This window comes from Bombus pyrosoma, linkage group LG2, assembly GCF_014825855.1.
Source record: "Bombus pyrosoma isolate SC7728 linkage group LG2, ASM1482585v1, whole genome shotgun sequence".
Classification (NCBI taxonomy): Eukaryota; Metazoa; Arthropoda; class Insecta; order Hymenoptera; family Apidae; genus Bombus; species Bombus pyrosoma.
In genome coordinates this window covers 13,967,394-13,990,352 of record NC_057771.1, presented here as the reverse complement: position 1 = coordinate 13,990,352, position 22,959 = coordinate 13,967,394, and the positions used below count along the sequence as shown (strand labels likewise).

Below are 22,959 nucleotides of genomic sequence, written 5' to 3'. Positions count from 1 at the left end.
TTTCATAGTCAGATAAACTTTAAACATTAAACGATACTCCCTTATCCCGGCAGGGCAGAAAGTAAGACGTAATCAAAGGAACGAGAGAGACAAAAATCCGGCAGCGTCGTCAGCTTATATTTCTTATCGCGAAACTAGGAAAAACAAAATAAATATTCAACAGGCTAGCAGGAAGCAGTTAGTTCGAATACAGCGTGCAGCTTCGGCAAAAGTTAAATAAGTGGTGGTCGGAAGTTAGTTACGGGAAACAAGCGGGCGCAATGCAAATCCATTTTCGCGCTTATCGAGAGCCTCGTTAATTTCCGTGCGACCAGCGCCCGCCGCCGAATTTGATTATTTTTGATTTTCATATACCTCCATCCCTCTCCCCCCTCTCTCTCTCTATCTGTTCAATTTTATTTTACAGCGAGGTCGATGTTGAAATAAGCACCAGCGCGGAAATGAAGCGCAGCCGAAACAGGATGGAATTAAACGTGACACGAGGTCGCCAACTTCCGTTTTTCTATCAAGCAGCGCCGGAAAATAATATCCGGCACATCCTGTTGCTCGTCTTCCGTTCGTCTCGTATAAATTTCGTATTACACCCTCCTGGTACGCCGACCAGCTCGGAATGGCGCGGGGAATCCGATTGAATTTGCCGACTAATCCAGATTATACTTTAACATCAACCATCACTGACGTAACGAGATTTACGTTTAATTTCGCTCAATCCGTAGCGCGACGAGAATCGTGTTTGAACGAGACGAATTGACCAATTCGAAGGAATAATTGTTACGGCAGCCTTTCATTCCACGAAGAAAAATACAGTACTTTGTTATGTAGGTCAGTGCTACTATTTTACTTGTTTGATTCAGATTGAGAAAGAAAGTAATTGTAATTTAAATCGTAGGATAAGAGCGCTATTATTCTAGGAAATACTTGTGATTCTGTATTTCATTCTCATACAAAACTAGTGTAATTTATGTGGTGTATTACTGCGTAACGCAGTGGGACTGTTATTCGAAGTAAATATTTTCTATAAATTATTATTTATATATAATGATACCTGTAACATTTTTCCACGGAATACTAGTCTCTGATTATAACGAAAATGTAGCGTATCTAATTTATATTTTACGAATATTTATGCATTCGTAAGAAATTTTAATCTTATATATAATATATTATATAAGACCACATGAAACAAAAGAATTCCATATACATTTTTCAATCCCATTAGTTGGAATGTATACAGAGCGGAAATTGAAACGCCAGAGATCTCGAAGAAGTTGAATTCGAACCACTTAGTTATCGAATTCCCTGGATATTTACCTAATTTTTCCACCGCCGGTCCGCGGAAATATTTTCCGACCAGTGTCAATAATGATTCGAAGAGTAAAGAGGGGGTGAGTAACGAAATCAGCAGCGCGAACAAGTTCCCCTCCCTCTTTCGCCGTCCTCGAATTTTCCATTTGCGGAAATAACTAATTTACCAACGAATCGATTTAATTGTGTTCGGGCGAGTAAATCATCGATCGTTCTGTGATCTTTCTAATTTTCCTTCAATTTCTTCTTTTCCATCTCAATTCTTAGAAAAAATTCACAGAACACGTGACTACGTAGAAACATACATGCAATCGTCTATATATATTTGCAGACACGTATTGTTCGATTTATTTAATTATGCGATCGAAAATGCATTGACAGGATACGAAAAATTGTTCTTATGTTCCGTATCATAAATGGAACTATCCTTCGGATCAATCCTGCTATGGCCGTATTTTACTCGTTTTTTTCTTGTCTTAATAAACAAAATGAGTTTCAATGTTCCTAGAAAAACTTAAGTGTAAACTGTACCGATAAATCGCATATGTTAATGACGATGCTATCACGCTTTCCTGAAACTTCAGAACTTCTTTGGCGGTAAAGAAATACAATATAAGATTATAACAAAAAATTCCACGTACTTGCAATGATTCTTCTAAATTTTCCTCAAGCTTAAGAATTTGCTTAACTAAATAACGTAAAGAGCGTTACACCTTTAGTGTTCCATATCTATCGGTGAAAATTAGGCTTGATCGTATCTACTTTTTACTTTGACTAATTCACCGCTGCGTGGAAATGGAAACGAAGCAAAACGGTGTCGTATTTTGCGAAAACAGCCTCAAGTAACAATGCAACCGGGCCGACAGAGTGGCGGATGCACGTTGAAGGTTCATTTGCAAATGGTTACAAGTTTCCATGCGAGAGGAATCCAGTTCTATTTCACTTGCGCGACAACAACTGTAGCCACAAGATAACATGCAGCGGATTAAGTTCTAAAGCAGTAGTAATCGCGTATCGACGCTTAAAAGCTGTTAAAACGCGAGTGTCGCGGACAAGTTTCCTCGACTGTTTACCATCCTGAGGAATAAATCCGTCCTAGGGAATTAATTAACGTGGTTTCAGTTGAAATGCAATAGCTGCTACGAAGTAACTGCCAAAGGAAGTGAAAACCACCCACGAGATGGTCCACAAGACAATTAACGAATTTGTGAACCTGTGTATTTGAAATTTGCACAGTCGCAATTTTGGACTATTTTATTACCTATTCTATCCTCCTATTCGTATAGGTTCTATCAGAATAGAAAGAATTTAGTATTATAGCGGTAGTAATAGTCGTTTATTTTTTCTTATGATGATACGATCATTATACAACACTCAATACTAAATTTTAAACATTGAACACTACTTAACTTCATATCGAACGTTTCCCTTCTGCTGCGTCAGACGTAAAAGAGTTTACACGTAATTACTAATTTTTTTATAAAAGGGAAAGTTCGTCTGTTTATATGTAATACAATTTAACAATTACGTTGTATATAATAATTGATTTTTTATTAATTATAATTTAAGATATAAAATATACCAAGCTTGATGATTCAATTTATTAACTCTCGTATTATCCTGTTAAACGTACAAAGAACTATTGGAGAGAAAACTGCACAATAAGAATTTTAATGAGATTTCAGGAATTCTAGATTAAATCTAAGAGATAATGGCGAAGTCAGGAGATCGTTTAAAATACTTGATTACTTTTCTATTTCCTTATCATTTCGTATCCTCCAGAGACAAGTTTCCAGAGTAACTTTCTGCTCTAAGAGTTCCTTATGGGAGTCGAAACTCTTTACGATGTAGCACGAAGTGTGAAAAAGATAGGAAAAAAGTCGGGAAAGCGAACCATTAGGCGAAGAAATGCTAATTCGGGCAATAGGTAAACAGATTTCATGGAAAACTTTCAGCCTCGATTTAGCTGTACGCTAGTGGAACGATGATCCACGTACTTCCTTATTCTATGCTAAGTTACGGTTGGCTTCCACGGAAACCATTATTAAGGGTAACCAATTCCTCTTGGTCTCGTTCTATTGAAACTCCAGCATGGATGAATCGAAAGCGGGGAAACCGATAAAGCAGCAAACCATGTCGTATGGCGGTTGTGGAAGGATCACGCCATCGGATTATCGGGTTCGTCTGTCGGAACGAACACACAGACAGCTGGAATAGCCACGATTAAAATATCGACATTTTTAAGATGCTTTCCGCCTTTGATTTCTCTTGTTAATCGAGTTAATCATTTGAGTCAGCCAAACTTGAATAATTCAACCTTGAATTTTCCACAGAATACCCAAACTAATTGTATATTATGAAACATTATTAGTCTCTAATATAATAACGAAAAAATGAAAAAATATCTTGTAGTTTAGATCCAGAAAAAAGATACATCAAAAACGAACGTACAGAAAGCTGAAATAATTATATTTATGATATCAACATTTTTGGGGTTGCTTATTGTCTTTTGAGAAAATAAGAAGACTTCTGATTTCTCTCGGTAATCGAGTCAATTGTGTTAATTGTATGATAAGATATGATTGTTTGAGTTAGGTAAGCTTCAATAATTCAACCTTCAACTTGCACAGATCAACTAAATTTGTATCTTATGAGATACTATTAGTCTTTAATGTAACAAAGAAAGAATGCAAAAATATCATGATCATTAGATCTTTAGGTACTTTAAGTCCAACAAGAAAAAATACAACAAGAAAATTAGATAACTCTACCTATTACTCGTGGGTCAATGCAAATGTTCCTAGAGTTTACAGTGGCATACAAGTACAATAGCACCACAGGTGGCCTAACATCATGTTTATCTACGTTATGACTCCGTAATTAGATGCTTGGTGGCCTCTATATGCTGCTAGTTATGGTTACACGTTCTTGACAGTAACAGGTCTCAGATGGTTAAGTTGTTAATAAGCAGAACCAGCAAATACTGAAATATTGATCTGAATTCAACGAACGTATGATTGAAGGCCGAACTAATGATATAAGAACTCTCCAAAGTTCGCACATCTGCTAAGTAGAGCAGCCCGGTCATAGTCAGGCAGCAAGCCAGTGAAATATGCATATGTATTCAGACAAGCGCAAAATAGAAGCCTGGAAGTAGAATATGTAATTCATTGTCGGTATTCAGGCAGCTGTCAAGGAAAATGGTTCGATTATGATCAAACTTTCTATGATTAATTCGTGACCTAATTACGTAATTACTGTAATTTGAAACTATACATGTATAAATTATTTTACCTGATAGATAGTTCCTTTTGCTCTCAAATATTCTACCATTAATTGGCATTAGATATTAGTATAATCTTGACATTATCGTTTCACGAAAATGTTTTATTATAGAAATCTATCGTGTATGTAAACTAATCTGATAGAAGTACAATATAATTACTGTAAACATGCATTTAATAAAAAGATACGTATAGTAAACATTAAAGATCGTTTTTTGAAAATGTTTACAATATTTCTCTAAAATGAAGAAATAGCGAATAAAACTTACAATTTAACGTCCGATTACATGATCGTATTGATAAGTGATATTCAAAAGGCCAAAAATAAAAGGTGAACTTTCGACCGTTCGCGGAGAGACGCGATCTCGAAGAAGCGCACCAGCCGGAGTCGTAAATTCCCGTTATGATTTGACTAATCGACGCCACGAATTGTTCGATCCCTTATTTCGGTTCAGATAATAAGGGTGGTTGAGTGAATATAACGCTGATATTAACAGGTTAATATATATTCTCAAAGATCCAACAACTTCAATGTGATACAAGGTTACGTATGTGGAATGACAAACTACGAATGAGTACGACCTGAGACTCGTTTCATGTTGACGACTGTGATGATGTATTTTCCGTCGATTGACTGTCTTCGACTTGTAGATTCTGCTGACTTGACTTCTGACTCTTGATGTTCCTTGAACTGTGTTTTGACTCCAGCTGATGTTAACTGACTGATGCGATTTGACTATTACTTGAATGCTACTGTGGAATAAATCTAGAGAACAAGTATAGAGATGAAGTGACTGCTCTGTAGTTATGAGAACAAGTGGAATTCGTTCTTGTCCGATTACGGTGGAAAGCTCGGAGTAGGTGTCCTTGTTGTTGAAGAAAGCGGATTCGTTGCTCACTCTTTTCGTTAGGAAAGTGAGGGTAACGATCCGCGATGCCCATTGGTTATGACCAACGTTAGGAATGAAGATAGGAGGAGGAAGCCTCCTACCAACGTGGCTCATGGGCGACATTGTTTATGGGAAAACCAGCTTTTCCGTTAGACAACTATCCGCTTTCTCCATAATTTGTAAGAACGTGCAATAAACCTAAGGATCAGCTATAAACCGAAAATACTTGCAGGATTAAAGATTCCTGCAAGCTAATAAGATTCAGTTTATGGTGGGGCCGTCGCACGGACCATGTCACGCGACGTAACAAAAGGTGTTCAAAAATGTCAAGATTTAAATTTCTTCCGATATCCAATATCTGTTGCAATATTTCCGTCGAAACATAGACGACATTTTTCTAAAATTACTCGCAACCTCACAATTCTACATAGGTATCCAATATTTCGTTCAATCGTCATCGTTCCAACAAGCGATTATCCATTCTACGGGTCGATTTCCACGGCAAATATATCTACTTTACATATTTCATATTCTCGTACGCCATCGGTTCGCGATATATTTGCCGTTATCCGCGGTTACTTCGACAGCAGACAAATTTCTCCCTCGCGAGGATTCGAGCGTAATCCCCCGTGCGTCGAAGACAATTGCGCGCCACGCGGATGCAAGCTCGCGGAAGCGTGACGCATTAATCGTGCTGGAACAGAAACAGTGGCGTGGTGAATTAATTTAACACCGCGCATACGATTCCTACATTAGTTACACGCAGTTACGTACAATATCTGTTGGCACGGTCCTGATTACGTGGCACGAATGCACGGTCCTGATTACGTGGCACGAATACACCACGCGTTTAATGCATCCGCGTGCCCAGTTATTGCGATCCACGGGACTATTACTATAATTGCACTCGTTGCAAATCCCCGATGCGATCTTTCCGACGATCGCAACGCTTTCATATTACGCGATCACGCACTTGTTTATCTTGGACCAATGCAAATATAAGGAAAACAAACTCTTTCTTGTAAATTTATCTGAACATAATAAAAAAAAGTATTTCGTCGCGTTATAGCAGATAACAAGAATGGTTAATAAGATCGAAAACCTAGAATGGAAAGATAAAAAGATTGGAAGGGAACGTTCAAACTGAAACGTTTAAATACAAGGAAATATCGTTTCCGATTATTCATAGCGGGGGGCGGGGGGGAGTTGAGTGGCTCGTTATCGAATTACGGTAACAGCTCGAAACTGTTCGTAAAGCAGTTATATTCGAAGCATAGGAATCCCCGATGCGATTGCGGATGGTATTACTGTGATGACTGAATGAATTCTCGTTGGAATTATCCCGATGGATTACGTTACCTCGTAACGGGACCGTTTTTAATATATAACGAAGAACGTTCGTGCAACGAAGCAAACGAAAATTTTCGCAATTTATATATTCCGATGATAAATTCGATCGTGAATTATTACCACGGAAGTTTTCATACAAAACTACGTAACGAGAACGTTAAGGTGCATTTCTGTAATTTCATACAGATTAATCCGGCATTCATACGACTCGAAATGGAAAAAATTTTCTTGTGAAGAGCGGAAGGAACGAGATCGTGGAACGAATAAGATGAAACGAACGAGAGTCGAGATCGAGAGATTCTTCGGATTGCTTCCTCTTTCTTTCGAACTCTACTCTCGAGTTACCGCTACGAGCAAAGAATTTATTCCACCGATTACTCCGCCTTCCTCCAACCACTTTTGATTGTACTCTTGTAGAAGAAAAAAGAACAATTCCGACGACGATGTACAATATCTTCTGCAATTTTGGCTTATCTTCGTAGATAAACTTTGCCATTACTTAGAGTGGTACGCTTCAGCTGAATGATTTTAATTAGGCTCACTCAATTATCTCAGCATTAAAGGAGCTTTCGGCAAGGACGAGAACGTCGTACTTCGGCAAATGTCGTTAACAAAAGCATCTCAAATAAAAATCGTATAACTGTCGCGGGAATGTTACATCACAAATAGATTTTCTTTGATTCATTAAATCTTAAATGAAATACTAATTACTGTATAATTAAGTTGTATATGCGTTTTTTAAAACTACATATTCTAGCTCATGTATAGTCTCCTCCTTTAGTACTTTTATGTCTGAAGGTTAGGAAAAGACGAGGAATGTCCACTTTTCGTGATTTTCTGATTCAAAATACATCTTTTTTTATGAGAGCTGGGGCTGTAAAACTATCAAATTACAACGATTGTAACGTTCAAAGGATTTCCATAAGATAGCATTAGAAATTTGAAAATTATCTGATACTACGAAAATTCACCAATATATACATGTAAACGTTATCATAATTTTGTTATCATAATAATGCTAAATATGTCAATAATTTTCAATTAAATTAAGTTTCATATTTATATATGCGATATAATAACAATTATGCTATTAACGTATCAGTCCAAATAAAAATTTTTCATTGGAATAGAACTCGAAATCCTAGCAGGAAGTGAACGTATTTCTGTTGTACTATAGAAATTACGGGCTAAATAAACAAATACAAAAAAGTAAATGCTATCATTTCTAATATAATATTATATGCGTATATAGGAAGAGATATAAGAATATAAAGATAGAAAGATATTTTTGTACATCATTTTCTGCACGAGCAGCCTGAACAGCAAAAAATCGGATTCCTACGGCTCCATTTCATACAATTCAGCTACGTAAAAAAAAAAGAAATCACGAAAATGAAGAAAAGAGAGATAGAAAAATTCAAAGAGGAAAAGAGTGTACAGTGGACGGTGTATTGTGAACACTCAAGCTGGTATAAAATGCCCCGAAATTACTCGTCCGCAAATCCGCTGGAGTAAATTAAAAATTTCCCACTCGAATCTGTCGGTTGTGCCCACCTTTGAACAATGTCTCTCTCTCCGTTTAATTCCGATCGAATAAAACCCGGCTTAAATCGAAAACATCAACCCGGTAGAAAACATCTTTTGATAATATAATAATACCTCTAATAATATAAATTTATGATCTTATTATAAAATTATGAATTCAATGCGATACGAATTATCTTGAAATGAATTATTTCTATGAAATTATTTATGTTCATTGACAGAATAAATTGATCTTTAATCTATAAGATTCTAGTTGCGATAATTTTCTAATTTCTCTTTTTTCTCTCTTCGTATTTACTTTTCCTTCTTTGCGTGATCTTTTAATTTTTACTGCCAATAATGAAAAAACATATTTATCGCCTAATTTACCATGTTCGTAAAAATTCCCCGTTAATTGTAATCGTGAAAGAAGGTTTTGTGATGAAACAACAACGGTCTTCCATAGAAAATTCGATTAAAATCACATTAAAAATAAGAAGAAAAATTTCCAAACTATTCTGACACGTTAATCTGATCGAAATAAACGAAGCGAGCCTTTTACGTTCGAATTTTTCTTTCAACTTTTCCGATTTCTGCTCGTGCTGATAATCATTTCACTCGAGGTACTAGAGTAGCCCGTATATTGTCTGCGAGATAATTAGTCCCACGCGCTCGCTTAACGAAGTATCGCGTTCCGTTTCAGCTGTAATTATCATGGAAAGGTAGCGAGGTCGTCTGGTGCAAGGCTCTGGCTCGAACGGCTCATAATTTATATGTTTACATGGAAGAAAGTGAGACAGCGGTGCAAGAGAAAGGGCGGTGACTCAATTATGAAGATGGTCGCGCTCACCGCGGCTTCCTGACAGTTAATTATTCAGAAATTGGCGACGTGCCACGCGTCTCAGCCTCCCGCTACATCGGCCTTCCGTCTACGTTCACCGAAAGTTGAAGGAATTCTCGAAAAGCAATTCGGTTCAATGAAATCGAATCCGGTCGGGCATTTCGTGAACTTCTCCTATTAATTACTTTACGCCACCACCTCTTGCAGCAATTAATTAAAATTATGGGAAAAGTTTCGAAACACCTGTTACGTGTTTAGAATTATTTCTTCGCTGTTCAACCGACTCCCGACTAATGAAATTCTTCGAGAACAACGAGCGTTTGCTCTCCCAGTACAAGTATCGATATCGGTATCAGGATTAATTTGTCTGAATACTCTTTAGAGATTAGGTTTACTATTAGGATTAATTTTCCTCAATACACCTTAGAATATTAAAATGAATTAATATTAAACATTCATGTATTATACGTATTGTATGTATCATAATACATGTATTCTCAAAATCGTTCTTCATCCACAATCACATGCGACGAAAGTACGATTTTATAAATTGCTTCTGAATGTAACAAAAGATTTGTGATGTTTAACATGTTACGAAGAGTAAGGCAAACAAACGTTTGATTTGTCTGGTTTCTGTACCGTTTTATAGGACAAAGCATGCAACGTGTCTCATAAAGGGTTCTTCATAAAAATATAATATGGAAGTAGCGTAATAAAAATTTCACATACAAGGTTTGGTCTTCGTGGAATATTGGTTTTAAAAATTCGCAAGTGGCTATCATTTTCACATAGAGCACGCAACAAGTTTTGACGAGCGATCGATCGTTTGAAAATATTATCAAACCAAAAGGTTAGAAAGGCTTTTATTAGAATTATTTAAAATTTATAATAAATCCTTGAAGCAGAGAATATTTGAAAAATTGCATTTTATTTTCTAAGAATAAAAGAATTTTACAAGCGATCGTAACCATGATTCTCAGTTGCAAAATACGTCTATTTCATAAATTAATATTTCACTAAGAAAGGGAGAGACGCGCGAAAAAACAGGTCATCCTTCGTCTCTTCAGAGTAAAGATTTTCAGGGAATACTCCGTTTATTACGGGTAGCGCCCTGTTATATTTTTGTGCGGCGTTGCACAGCCACGACGGATCCAATCTTAACTCTAAATTACACCTTAATGGCCGAGCATCCGTCCGGACAGGTCCTCGGGACGTTCCTCTAATTTGAGCAGATTATTAAAATCGCATCGTCGTGATCCTCGAAATGAAGGATCACCCCGGCAGGCAAGCGACGATGGAACTTTTCTCGTAAAATAAATCAGCCGGTCCCATCGTGGTAATTCGGCGCAGCCGCCTCTGCCTTACCAGTAATATTGGATGTTTTCTTAATGGTGAAACTTCCACGGGAACCGACTCCTGTTCATCCTCATGAACTCACTGATAAATCAGTACACTGCTTACCCCTTCGATGCACGTCGACGATCCTCTTTTTATTCGATTTCAATCCAATTACACGTTTTACCATCTTATCTAGTTTTATTTAGTTAAACATATTTTTACGGCCGGAAAGATTAAAAACCTGGAAGCGTTTGAAATTCTTAGGATATCGATAGCTTCGTTACAAACTTTTATTTTGCAAAGTATAATTCTGCGGATTATAGAGAGACTTGAAAATTATTTGACATTGAGTGGTAGAAAATTTAGAAATATCCGAAGATAAAAGTAAAATTTTCTATCGGAATTCTAGAATATCGATAATGTTGTTCAAAATTTCTCTTTTGTAAAGTATAGTGCTACCTTCAATCATTTGTTCAATCAATGTTTGAAATAAAATTTTAATGGGAAATAACCAACGTTTAATTTCTGATTAAATATTTGATTAGCGACGTTTCTTTACGAATTCTGTTTACGAATCACGTGTCTGGACGTTAAAACTAACACGCGTTTTCGTTCGCGTTTGTTCCAGGCACTGCACAAGCGACTACATTGCCGTATACTCGGGTTCAACAACGTCAAGTCCCCTTCTCAAGATGCTCTGTTTCAAGAATAAAACGTCGTTGACGTACAGTGGCCGGAAACTGCTGGTCGAGTTCAGGTAAAAAAGAAAAAAAGACCGTACAGCATCTTTGAAAGCTTTGACTTAACATAGAATCAAATTCAAACGATCAAATTCAATCTCGATTCTTTTTCAAATTCTAACAAAAAATACGAGATAGTAAATAAGAAACGTCATCTTTCGCAGATCGGGCCCGGAAGTACCGCCATTCGATTATAACGGCTTTGTCGCCACTCTTCATTTCATTGAAATCACCACGGAAGCTCCTACCACGGTTATCATGGATAGCACAGATAGAAGCTGTAAGTATTCAGAGCAAGAATACTAGGAATCTAAACTTAATAAAGTATAGTGGATCTCCCACGCAACTGGAATAAGCTCTATCCGTGAAATGATTAAGAAAGAAAGCAGCTGTTAGAAGACAAAATGAAATGGCCATAGAATAAAACATATTCTAGAACTAATTCTATACATTTTTACACATCGCTGAATCACTTTCTCTAATTTTAATACTTTTCATAAATTATACTGCAAACAACATATCTCGTAATCTAATCTAAGTAAAAATTCGAACGTATTAAAATGAATATCACATATCTTCCATGATCATATCATGCCATTTATTATTACATAATTTGGTATAGAAACGTATAGGAGAAGAAACGTGCAGCTATTAACCAAAACGATCACGATCCAACGAACGATTAAAACTGATTTAACAAGCGTCAGGGTAAAAAATGGCGCCGATGAAGCGGTTCGTTCATTAGATCCTCCGTTCCGCAGGAATTCTGAATCGTTCTAAAAAATCGGTAGCTATTCCTACCCAGAGATAATTAATTCCAATAGCCGATTTTATTTGATCAGATTATAACCCATCGAAATTAGGTCGTACCTATTTGAATAGCGATTTTAACGATTCTCCGAATATCTGCATATTTCATCGATGTTCCTACCTATGATTGTCCATTCCACGTGTAACATTAATTCGATTTTAATTCCAGTGGATATGAGCAAGTCGTTTAGCGGCGCAGGATATAATACGCGCTATAACAATCGAGACCTTCAGGATCATCGAAAAGATCAGGGCTCAGTATCAAACAGCTGCAATCTGGAGGTGAATGGTGAGAAAGTCAGAGCTGGCCACCACGATACCAGAGGCAAACTGAAGTCCACCACGTGCAGACTCGTGCTTCATGGACGTGCTTATGACACTGGACACGTCTCGTTATCCAGTTTTAATCTCAGGTAACGTGGAGACCTCGTGGCTTTTAACTTTTTATGTGGCCTTGTATTTATGTGAAATGCCTGTGAGTGGTGATTTATGTATTTAAAACAATTTATATAAAATACGTGATCAGATTATTTCACAGAATTGTTTTACACATTGAAATATTTTTTTAATTATTTCGTTGATGGAAATATTGATTCTGTTGAAATCCACCGATACGTTGAATTATTAATAAATAGGACGTCTAGCTACATTTTTTTTTTTATTGCTTCCAACTGTATGGTATGAAAGAAAAATGAATAATTTGTTGGATAATTGCAACTCATTATCCGATCATTCTACTGACAGGTAAACGATTTCCGTTAAACCTACAAGTGAAATGATTAAATTTATCAAAGGAATGCCTATGCGTTACAATTAATTTTCGTATTAATACAAACAATATTATTGAAGCAGCTCGAAGGGACTAGGATTTTATTCAGCCGATACAGATTTGTCAGTATCTAATTAATAACATGTCCCAAACATATTTATATTATTATTATCAATTATTATCGCTGCCCATTTACATGAAATTTAATCAACGGTCGCTTAAGCCACTATTTGTTCGCTAACAACCGATCGATCACAATAGGATTTTCATTTTCATGTAAACTTCATACAAACTTAAAAAAGAGAGAAATAAAAGATTGAAATTATTCACACTCAATGTTGGTGGAGTATAGTTTAAATATAATGAACAATTTTTACAGATATAAAATTATTAACTTACAAATGTTTATGTAAATTCACACTTCTATGGACGTAACTAAAAGAGAGGAATCAAAGTATACTTTTCTTTGCATATTTTTCTATACATTTCCACACTTTTAAATTACCTATAAAAATTAGAATAGTTGAATTGATGTATTAGAAAGATCATATTACTTTTCAAACAAACTGTATATTTTGGAAAACTCATATTATGAAAAAATCAACACTGATCAAACAACCATTCCAAGATTCACCGTACTCGGTTCTTATTTCGTTTTCGTTTCCTCCCAGTTTCATCCGAGCGTGTTTCCGCCTCAAAGAGGCGAGAACACGATCCCTCGACACGATTTCCAGAATCTTGGACACGGTATTAAGACGATTGCGTTCGAAAGTAAAGGCGGTGGTAGAAAAGTCGGCTACGAAATGCAGTCACGTAGAGAGCCGTGTGCTACCATGGCGTGTTTGGAATTGCATTGCATTTGTTTACCTTTTTCATGGAACAGTCGTCGAGAGCCCTCCGGAAATTCGGTTCGCGTCAGCAGCCCGTGGTTTTCGATCGATTGATTGTTTCGATCGACACTTTCATTTAATTATCCGCTCCTCGAACGAAGAAGCTTGTTCAGCGAGATACAATGTATCAAGTAACGTTCAAGTTAATAATCGATACCGCTTCGATGATGTTGCATAAATGGCCAAAATGAACGAGAGTGAATAGTTTGAAATCTAGAAATCCAGGAGGTACAAATAAAAAGTAATACTGACATGTTCTGAGAAATCGTTGTTTTTTCTGACAAATCTTTTGGGAATATTTTCAGTTGAATTAAGTTAGAACTGTTTATAAATTTCAAGTATAAGTACAGCTCGTACCTAATCTAAGACTCTTACAAACCTCTAACTATTCTTCGTAATAATAATTAATATTCATAATAACAAAATTCTATCCCTCCGACTAATGTAGTGAATAAATACAATATAATATTCTTTTTAACTAACTGTTTCTGATACTCTTAAAATGCAAAATCAGTTGTCAGTCGAATTCTTTGCTGATTAGTAATTATTCACTTATTGCTTGCTTATCACTAATGCGATGTGCGCATTAAATGACAATTAAGCCAATCTGTTAAGCCATCTGTGAGATGGTCCGCGCGTCCTTTATTGTCGTCAAGGCCCAAAAATTAACCTACCATGGGTTTCATTGCGTTATACTCTCAAATGATATCCAAATGTAACTGCAGCTTTCAAACGAATTCCATCGAACACGTTTTCACGATCCTCCTAGAAACTCTGTCCCTGAAACCCGAAGAATCTCGTTTTCCGTTCGCAGGTATCAATCAGCATAACTCATCGAAGCGCTGCCAACGCACAGAAACCTATTCAACTTTCCCGGTTCCCTCCACCAGTTCTCTCGGAAGTAATAGATACGAAGTAGTAGTAAATCACATGGGAATGCGGCTGGCTCGTATCCCTGGGATTTTCAATTATCATGCACAATGGTTGCAACGCGCGCGGACCATGCATTCGTGGCTTTGTAGATATGTTCCCGTAAGAGATGGAACATGCGCTGGGTGGGCTGAAAGCCTTCCACCCTTGCCTTCGCGTCTTCAAACCCCCCTCTCTCCTCTAAAACCGTAGCCAAGGAACGAACGTAACCCCGTGGCTCCTCAGACGGCAGATATATAACCGGGAATAAACTAAGCGAAGACACGCATACCGTCGCGCATCGAGAGAAATGCGAACAGGGCGAGAGGCTGCAAGCTTCAGACGAAGGGTTTATCGGAGGTGGCATAAATTTTCAACGGAATATTGTAAATCCGTGCTAGATAAAAGGAGGTCCTTTTGAGGATAGTTTGTAGTGGTGGAAAGGATCAAGCGATCGTTAAAAATTTGTTCTTCCTTTGTCGTATTTCTTTGATTCCTTTTACCTAATGATGTAGATTATATTATGACAATGTATGTTTTATTCATTTTAAGGAAATTTGGATTATTTTAAGGAACTTATAGGGGACGGTTTATAGCAAAAATTGTGAGAAATTTAAAATTATAAGTAAAAGCAAAGTATAAAATTCGTTACAATGGATAAACCAACTCTTTATTTAGATCAAAATCAGTTCTTTAGCGGTGTTCATAAAAATATAAATTTACGAAATCACCGTTTGCCGTCTATTTATATGTATATTATCATGTATATTATATTTATGCTGTAGGCTTAGTTAATCATTGTCTCGACAATATAGTAATATTCTATCAAAATCCTATCCTGTGCCAGAATCCTATCAAAAACTTTTGATAACAACTGTCCGTTTGTTGGATATTACGAGTCATGGAATTCCTAGGTTATTTACTATGTTCGTGTACCTATTCGTGTATATTAGATGTGACTTGTGATTTGTTAGATCGCAAAGTCGATATCGAGCTTAAACTTTCCTCAGATATGATATAACAATAGTTGACAATACACGGTGCACGCGCAATCAGTTCTGGCCCCGATATGTTCCAAATAGTAAATTCAAAGCCAGTGATTACCAACAGATAACATGAAAGCAGATATAGAAAAATGTCTCTACTGGAAAAAAATTTACAACGTAAAAAATTTGCATGGGTTCCTGATTGTTATTTTTTCGTTAAATGCTATCTGGTTCATTGACAATTCATGTTTTGTTGGTGTAATTTCAGAAGAATATTTATAAATCCAAAGCGAACAGTCAACATTCAAATGAAAACTCCAAGTGTACACCGAATTAATTTTGACTTTTTCTGACTTTTATAATTTGTATCCGTGGGTGATAAATCCGCTGATCTATATTTCATTTGAATTTTATCGGTTGACCTTTTCCGTTCGTCGCCCAAATATTCGCTCATCGAAATGTAGATACGTGACACAGAAATTTTTAACAACCTCCCAACATCGATTTGTCCAAGCTGCATTATTTATTAGAATCGATACATATTGAATCCAATACCGTTTTCTCCATTCTATTTTACATTGGATATATTCATATAACACTTCTTTATTGCTGTTACTATTTACAGTGAGCGGATAACCAAAGCATAAATTCAGAAACGTAATTAAATTGTTAAAAAATTTGTTATCGAATAAACAGAGATTAATTTAGGTGCACTCGCCCGTGGAAATATTACTGAAAAGCCTTTTAAAAAATCCATCAACCCTCCTTTAACTTATAAAGCTTTTCTACGTAGCAAATGAAATTCAGTTTCATACAGAAATGACATTCCACATTTTTTAACGTTTTTGAATATAAATATTTGCTTATTATGTCCAAGGCACAATAGAACCTTAATTATCCGAACTAATTATCGTACACGCTGTTAAATAACTTTGTTTCCATAAGAAAAGAAAACGCATACAAATAGAAAATTCAATATCTCTTTCAATCTCTACTTTTGCACATTAACATATCGCTTAGATTTTCAATCTCTTGGACATAATAATTTCTTTACCTACGCTTCCCCTATTTTTTAATACATGATTTCATTTCTGCCGAAAATAAATTACATTCTCTTTATATTTAAAAGAACTAAAATCGACCTACTTGAAATTAATTTATCTTTATTAACTTTTGGTTTCATAATTAAATTAAATAACACGGGTTGGAAACTGTAAGTAAAGGGAAGCCTCGACTTCCAGCAAGTAATATGTTTCCTTATGGATGTTGTAGTGCTCCGGATTGCCAATCGTCGATCGAAATATTCGACGGCCTTCCCGAAGGAGGGACGCTTGACACCGCGAAATCCCTCAGGAAAATCTGCAGCCCTAGCCATGAGCTTCCACCGGAATTCGTGCAACAAGATACGTAAGTGGATTCTCCAGTTATTAGACGAGAAATACCAACGTCATCTACAGTGTGCGGCTTATTACTCGGATACTGTACTAAGAAGTCCTTGGCATTCCATTCGATTCAGAACGCGAAATGCAAACCGCCCATGCCATCCGTTGGCGAATTGATACACAGCTCGTTGAACTTCCGAAATTAATACCGAGAACTCGTCCGTTCATCAGCGACGTTCAGTTGACATTCTCGCCATGGAACAGTATTGTGAATCATCAGCTTGGAAAATTTGTCCCGTCCGTCGCGCGAAAATGTCGCAGATACATACTTACTTACTTACAATCAAAAACAGCTTTCATGAACTTAAATCATGGATAGTATTTTTGACTCGTAGACGATCTATAGAATCTGAGCTATAGGTCTGAATTAAGTTACTTAATTTCATAGTATTCATTTTAATTTATCGTGTAAGATGTAGAACACATACTAAAATTAGATACTCCAGAATGAAATAATTCTTATGTCTAGGCTTATACTAAGTTGAGAGTTAAATGTTAGGAATTTAACACGTTCGCTGCTAGTCTAATTTTTATTACCTAAAAAATGATTTCAGTATAAATTTATATCGTGAAACATTTCATGCATTTTATTTTCTGTTCTATATTTTATTATGCTCCATCTTAATTCATCTTTTGCATCCAAGTCGATATCGTATGTACTTATATCACAAAAATTCATTCTGTCATCGGTACTTACTCGCTACGCGTGAACGCGTCGATCTATGTCAACACTGTATCAACCTGTCAATTATCAATTCTACGAAAGTTTCACATTAAATTTCCTAAAACTTTGTAAAAAGACAGACTATAGAAAAATATCGAATGTTCCTATCTCACAGCGAAACCTATGCTGATCCCTCGCTAGGTTAATCTTCGAATCATCTTTCCAGGCTATAAACTATTACCAGTAACCTACATTAACGCAATCAATGCTCAGAAACATCAAAACCCGGCATTCACTTTAACATTCACGATTCCATTCAACATTCCCGATGAACGCAATTGAACGTATTCAACGAAGTCTCTGACGGTGTTCGATGAATAGAAAAGCCGGGACTACGGTTTCCTAGCGTTTCCTTTGCCTCTATTCGATCTAATCAATATGACGCAGAGCAGGCCAAGCAAACCAAGCAACGACAACGATAATAGGGCGTTTTTCGATCTAAAACCGCGCGACTTGATCGCCGAGTTGTCGATTCCTACTATATACACGCGGAGACGGAACACGAGGAAATAGGGATGGGTGGTACGTAATCAGGAATCAGCCCAGACCTATTCGTCATTGGCGCATCCAGTCGGGAGAACGAGACACCGAGCCGCTCATCTCGTCGGAAGTCGAGGATGAAAGATGACTACGCCGCCACGTGATACACGCCACCGTGTACGCATGTTTGCATTTACGTCGAATACACGGCTTCCAATAGAGGGAAGATATTACAAACAGAGAGAGAGAGAGAAAGTGAGAGAGAGAGAAGGAAGAGGTCGACTACTCTCTCCGCTGGATTCGTCGCGATTCGAATCGACAAGATGCATGTACACACGCGGACCACGTATGATGGCTCACAGAAGTATGCATTTGAACACTTGCAGAAGGTCATTACGATTACATGTTATACGAAATGTTATACGAAACATTTTGAAATATTATTAGTACTGTAATGGGACATGACTACGATTATATTGGTGAAGTTTGAAAAAGAAGTGGAAATGTATAATAGAAGCTAGGAGATATTTAGTACAAATATATATTTTGGAAAAGTCATCAGAATATTTGAACGGTATTCGTGATATTAGTCAGCCGTAATATCTTGTAACACCATCTTTAGAGAACTGTTTCGTTACTTGTCTAACTCTTTGTCTTCAGATTTTCTAATTTTCAAGTAGTAAAAACCTATTAAGGATCAAGCAGTGAAATAGCGTGCATTACATAAATGCTACTTTATTAAACGAACGTTTTAAATGAAAATAAAAGTTATTAAAGTAATACAAATTACGATATATAATATATATACTTAGAAAATGGTTCGGAAGTTATACAGAAATGTCACAAAATTCCTCGATCCATATCGAATGATGCTCTTCGTGGAACACGGTTTCTACGAGCTCGTAAAAAGCATTTTAATGTCGGTCGATCTGGTTCTTACACGTAATAACGTGAACATCATCGAAGAAAAAGAGACTGGTACCGTGAGAGACGAATTCCTTTCTTGTCTTTTGCCATTGTGGAATTTGAATATCGACCATGAACGCGATTTATACGATCCTTTTATTCGCCCTTTATTGCAGATTCTTTTTTTTCTCTGATAGCCTTTGGCACGTCTAACCTTCGTTGATATGGTATCCGATGATCGTAATTTTTACGTGTAAAGCCATTCCACGGAAAAGGAATTTTGAAACGAATCGGTGAAATTCTGGCGTGCGATGTCTCTAACTGTCGTGTAACGCGCGCGCGTAACTCGTGGCCTTGTCAGTGATACGTGTGTACGGTGCATGCTCAGTAGAATAGGTACGTGTATGATCGGACAGAGCGAGACGAACAACGCGTAAACGAGCTGGGGAAATTTGTGCGATCCAGCGTATTGCGAGGAAAGCTGCTCTGATATCGGAGTAATACAAAATTATTTTATTTATTATATCAGTGGTCGTAGTACTAATTAGTATAACGACTTGAGTACTATAAAATTGAATATTCAACGTCGTGTAGTGTAATAATTTTCTGAAATAAAGTTGTGGGATTTAAAATATACTAAACGTGAGTGAAATTCACAATCAATTCGAAACGAACTGACTATATAAATTAACGTTAGAGTAATTAATGTAGCATGTTTGGTAGTTGCAAATTCAATGCCCAATGATATTGGTATAAGGTTTCTGATATAGCAGATTTCGAAATAGACCGAACAATAATAACGTTTACGATCATTTCGAAATAACATACAACGTAAATATATAAACTAACATATAAATAACAGTTGACAATGTCAACACTGGTCGGCATTATAATTAGAATAGCTTGTGTAATAATGTGGCTGATAAATTTCTAAAATAGAATTATAAAATTCAGAGCAGGCGCAACGTCAATGAGATTCATAATCGATTCGGAGAGAATCGAATATAGAAATAACTAATAAATTCTGAAATAGAATTATAAGCCTCAGAATAGATTCCACGTTAATAAAATTCATGAGTGATTCGAGAAGAAAATTAAATATTAAATATTCGATGATGTTTCGAATAAATTGTTCAAATAGAATTGTGATTATAGATTTTTATTATCTTGTTATATAATGCTGCCTGGGAGAGTTAGAACTCGTGACATGAAATCTGCGCTTCGACTAGATTCAGTTTACTCGAAGATGAGGCACCGTGCGGCTTACTGCACAAAGTTAGAGAAACATCCCAACTCCACTATAAGTTTTTTCAAAAACTTCCCAATCAAAGAATAATTAGAGCGAGATATCCATTGGACGCACAGCATTCGTCTACGTTTTCGTCGTTGGACTCAAAATGATGGACGGATGATAAACACATAGCATTTAACAGTAGCGTCCCAAATTTCCGAATATTATATTATATTATATTTAATATCACAAGTGTAAAAGCTCCTATAGTAACATGATAGTAAATATATACATGATAATAAACTTCAAAGAAAGAGAGAAAAAAAGAATTATATGTATAATATATCCAATAACGCATGAAATAATCGAAATGCATCAGATATAGAAATATCCGTTTGAAGACAAGGCAATTAAGCAAAAAAATTCAAATCAAAGTTTGCTCTATCTACAAAAAGAGGAGAAATATAAATATTCAACGTATTTATTCCACGCGGAGAAGGAAACGTGGAAATGAGATATCAAAATGAAATTAGTATTTGATGTATTAAAACGCGACGTCCGGAAAGGGTCTCACCCTCAAAGGAAGCAGATCGTTCGATTTTAATCAGATAAATGTCAAAGTAGCTCGATAAAGAATCACGCAGCCTAGAATGGACGTATCTCCGACTGAAAAACGTGACGGGAAACCCAGCATGAGAAAGACTTTCCCCTGCACATATTGATCAGCGACAGGGAGAAGGCAGCAGAGAAGGAGGGAGAAGCACGATCTGAATAGGTTACATTCCAAATCCTTTCAACCGCGATCGATGCTCACCCTCCGCAATCCGTAGAATCGTTCTTCTACGGGCGAGCCACGTCGGTCCAAAAGCTGGACTTGAAGGATCTAATTGTGAGGTACGAAGCGACTGGAATTCCTGTGCAAACATAAACAACGCGGTTAATAGTGTGTCTGGTTTGTGAAGTTAGGTACTCTAATGCACTGCTAGCATTCCTAGTCCTTAGCGATAGAAAAAAAGGCACACAATGATCATCAGGAAGTGTTAACTAGAACGTAATTATTAAAGAATGGAAATTATAATTTTTATGACAAGTATTTTATTAATCTGTAATTTGAATTTTAAGACAAAAACACAAGTTTCCGTTTAACAGAACATTCGTGACAGATAATAGTGTATTTACGATTCTTCATCGAATGTTTAATTCTCTACTTACAAAATTAAATCTAGACTTCAATTCGAAAGATTTCCTTTCTTCGAATCAAATTAAAATTCAATCCATATCGTAAAACTACGAACCAGATATTGCAGAATTCTCGAAAAATTTCAGGAATAGGTTTCGTCCATAATTTAAGCTTTAAAATAGAAACGTAATTTTCCTTTTGTCCGAATGCTTCCTATGGCTTCTGTAAGTTCACGTTTTTATTAAATCTCCACTCTGAATCTATAGAGTTAAGTCAACCTTTAAATCCGGAAGAAAACCGTACGAACTACTTCGATTCATTTTCTCCGAATCAGATCCAGGCTCTATCCATATCGATAAAACCACAAACTCCACAATTCTAGAATATCAGCCTCCGTAAGACCACAGTTCCATTAACTTCCTCACGCTAATCACCAAATTACTTTTCGAACGTGAATATACCGAGGCTCTACGTAAAGATCAACCGTAGTCCCAGAAGATCCGCAAATCCAACCTCCATAAGCTTCCCTCTTCGACGCTCGAGAATAGCCAGAAATCCCCGATAGAATGATCGTAATTAACCCAAAAAAGATGAAGAAAGGGGACACGATATCTCAAGGACAATTCACGAGAGCGTAGGTGGCAAAGTCTCACGAGACCAGCCCGGTCAGCCAGCCGTGGAAAGAGCACGACATACGAGGGCCAACATGGCAAACAAAGTATCGCAAACTTTCTCTTGGGAGACCGGTGGCAGCAGAAGTAAGTGCAAAAGGGAATGCCGCGGAGTGCACAGATGCGGCGCATGCATTATGTAAGCAGCGAGAAACAGACGAACACGAAATGTCCGTGGGCTTCCTCACGACGATACCTTACATCAAAAAACCAATGGAGGCTGTTTTTTAGAGGAACAGGATGCCTTATCATTTTCTAGACGGCTCGATTTTTACCTGTATAGTTATACAGTTTATACAAATAGTCTAGACACTTTACAACAAAAAACCGATGCATGATTGTTTTCTAGAAGAAGAAGAAGAATATTTTCTGGTCATTTTCTAGGCGAATCGATTTGTAGCTATATAGTTTATATAATTAATCTATACATAGTTGAAATTGTGTAATCTTTTACGCTAATGACGAACAATAATGTATGACAAATTGAAAATCATAGGGTCGTGAAGCAAGATTTTGAGAACCTGAATTCAGTGTCATTGGTATCTTAACTTTGAAATATATCACCCCTTTAATGTGATGAAGATATGAAATTTCACGATGAAGTTTTTATTCCATCCTCTGTCACGATACCTTTTCAGCATATGAAATAATATAATTAACTTTATCCAATAATAACTGTAAAACGTTCT

At 36.6% G+C, this 22,959-nt stretch overlaps 1 protein-coding gene across 8 annotated transcripts in view; it reads left to right on the top strand.

Moving 5' to 3' along the window:
• The window catches only part of LOC122577820, a 266,738-nt gene that overhangs the window by 214,588 nt on the left and 29,191 nt on the right, over window positions 1–22,959 (top strand). For all 8 annotated transcript variants that reach the window (XM_043749453.1, XM_043749448.1, XM_043749456.1 and 5 more), the window contains 4 exons: window positions 11,161–11,289; window positions 11,437–11,552; window positions 12,252–12,495; window positions 16,909–17,043. In XM_043749453.1, the coding sequence (XP_043605388.1) occupies window positions 11,161–11,289; window positions 11,437–11,552; window positions 12,252–12,495; window positions 16,909–17,043 (624 nt within the window). The remainder of the gene's footprint in view (window positions 1–11,160; window positions 11,290–11,436; window positions 11,553–12,251; window positions 12,496–16,908; window positions 17,044–22,959) is intronic.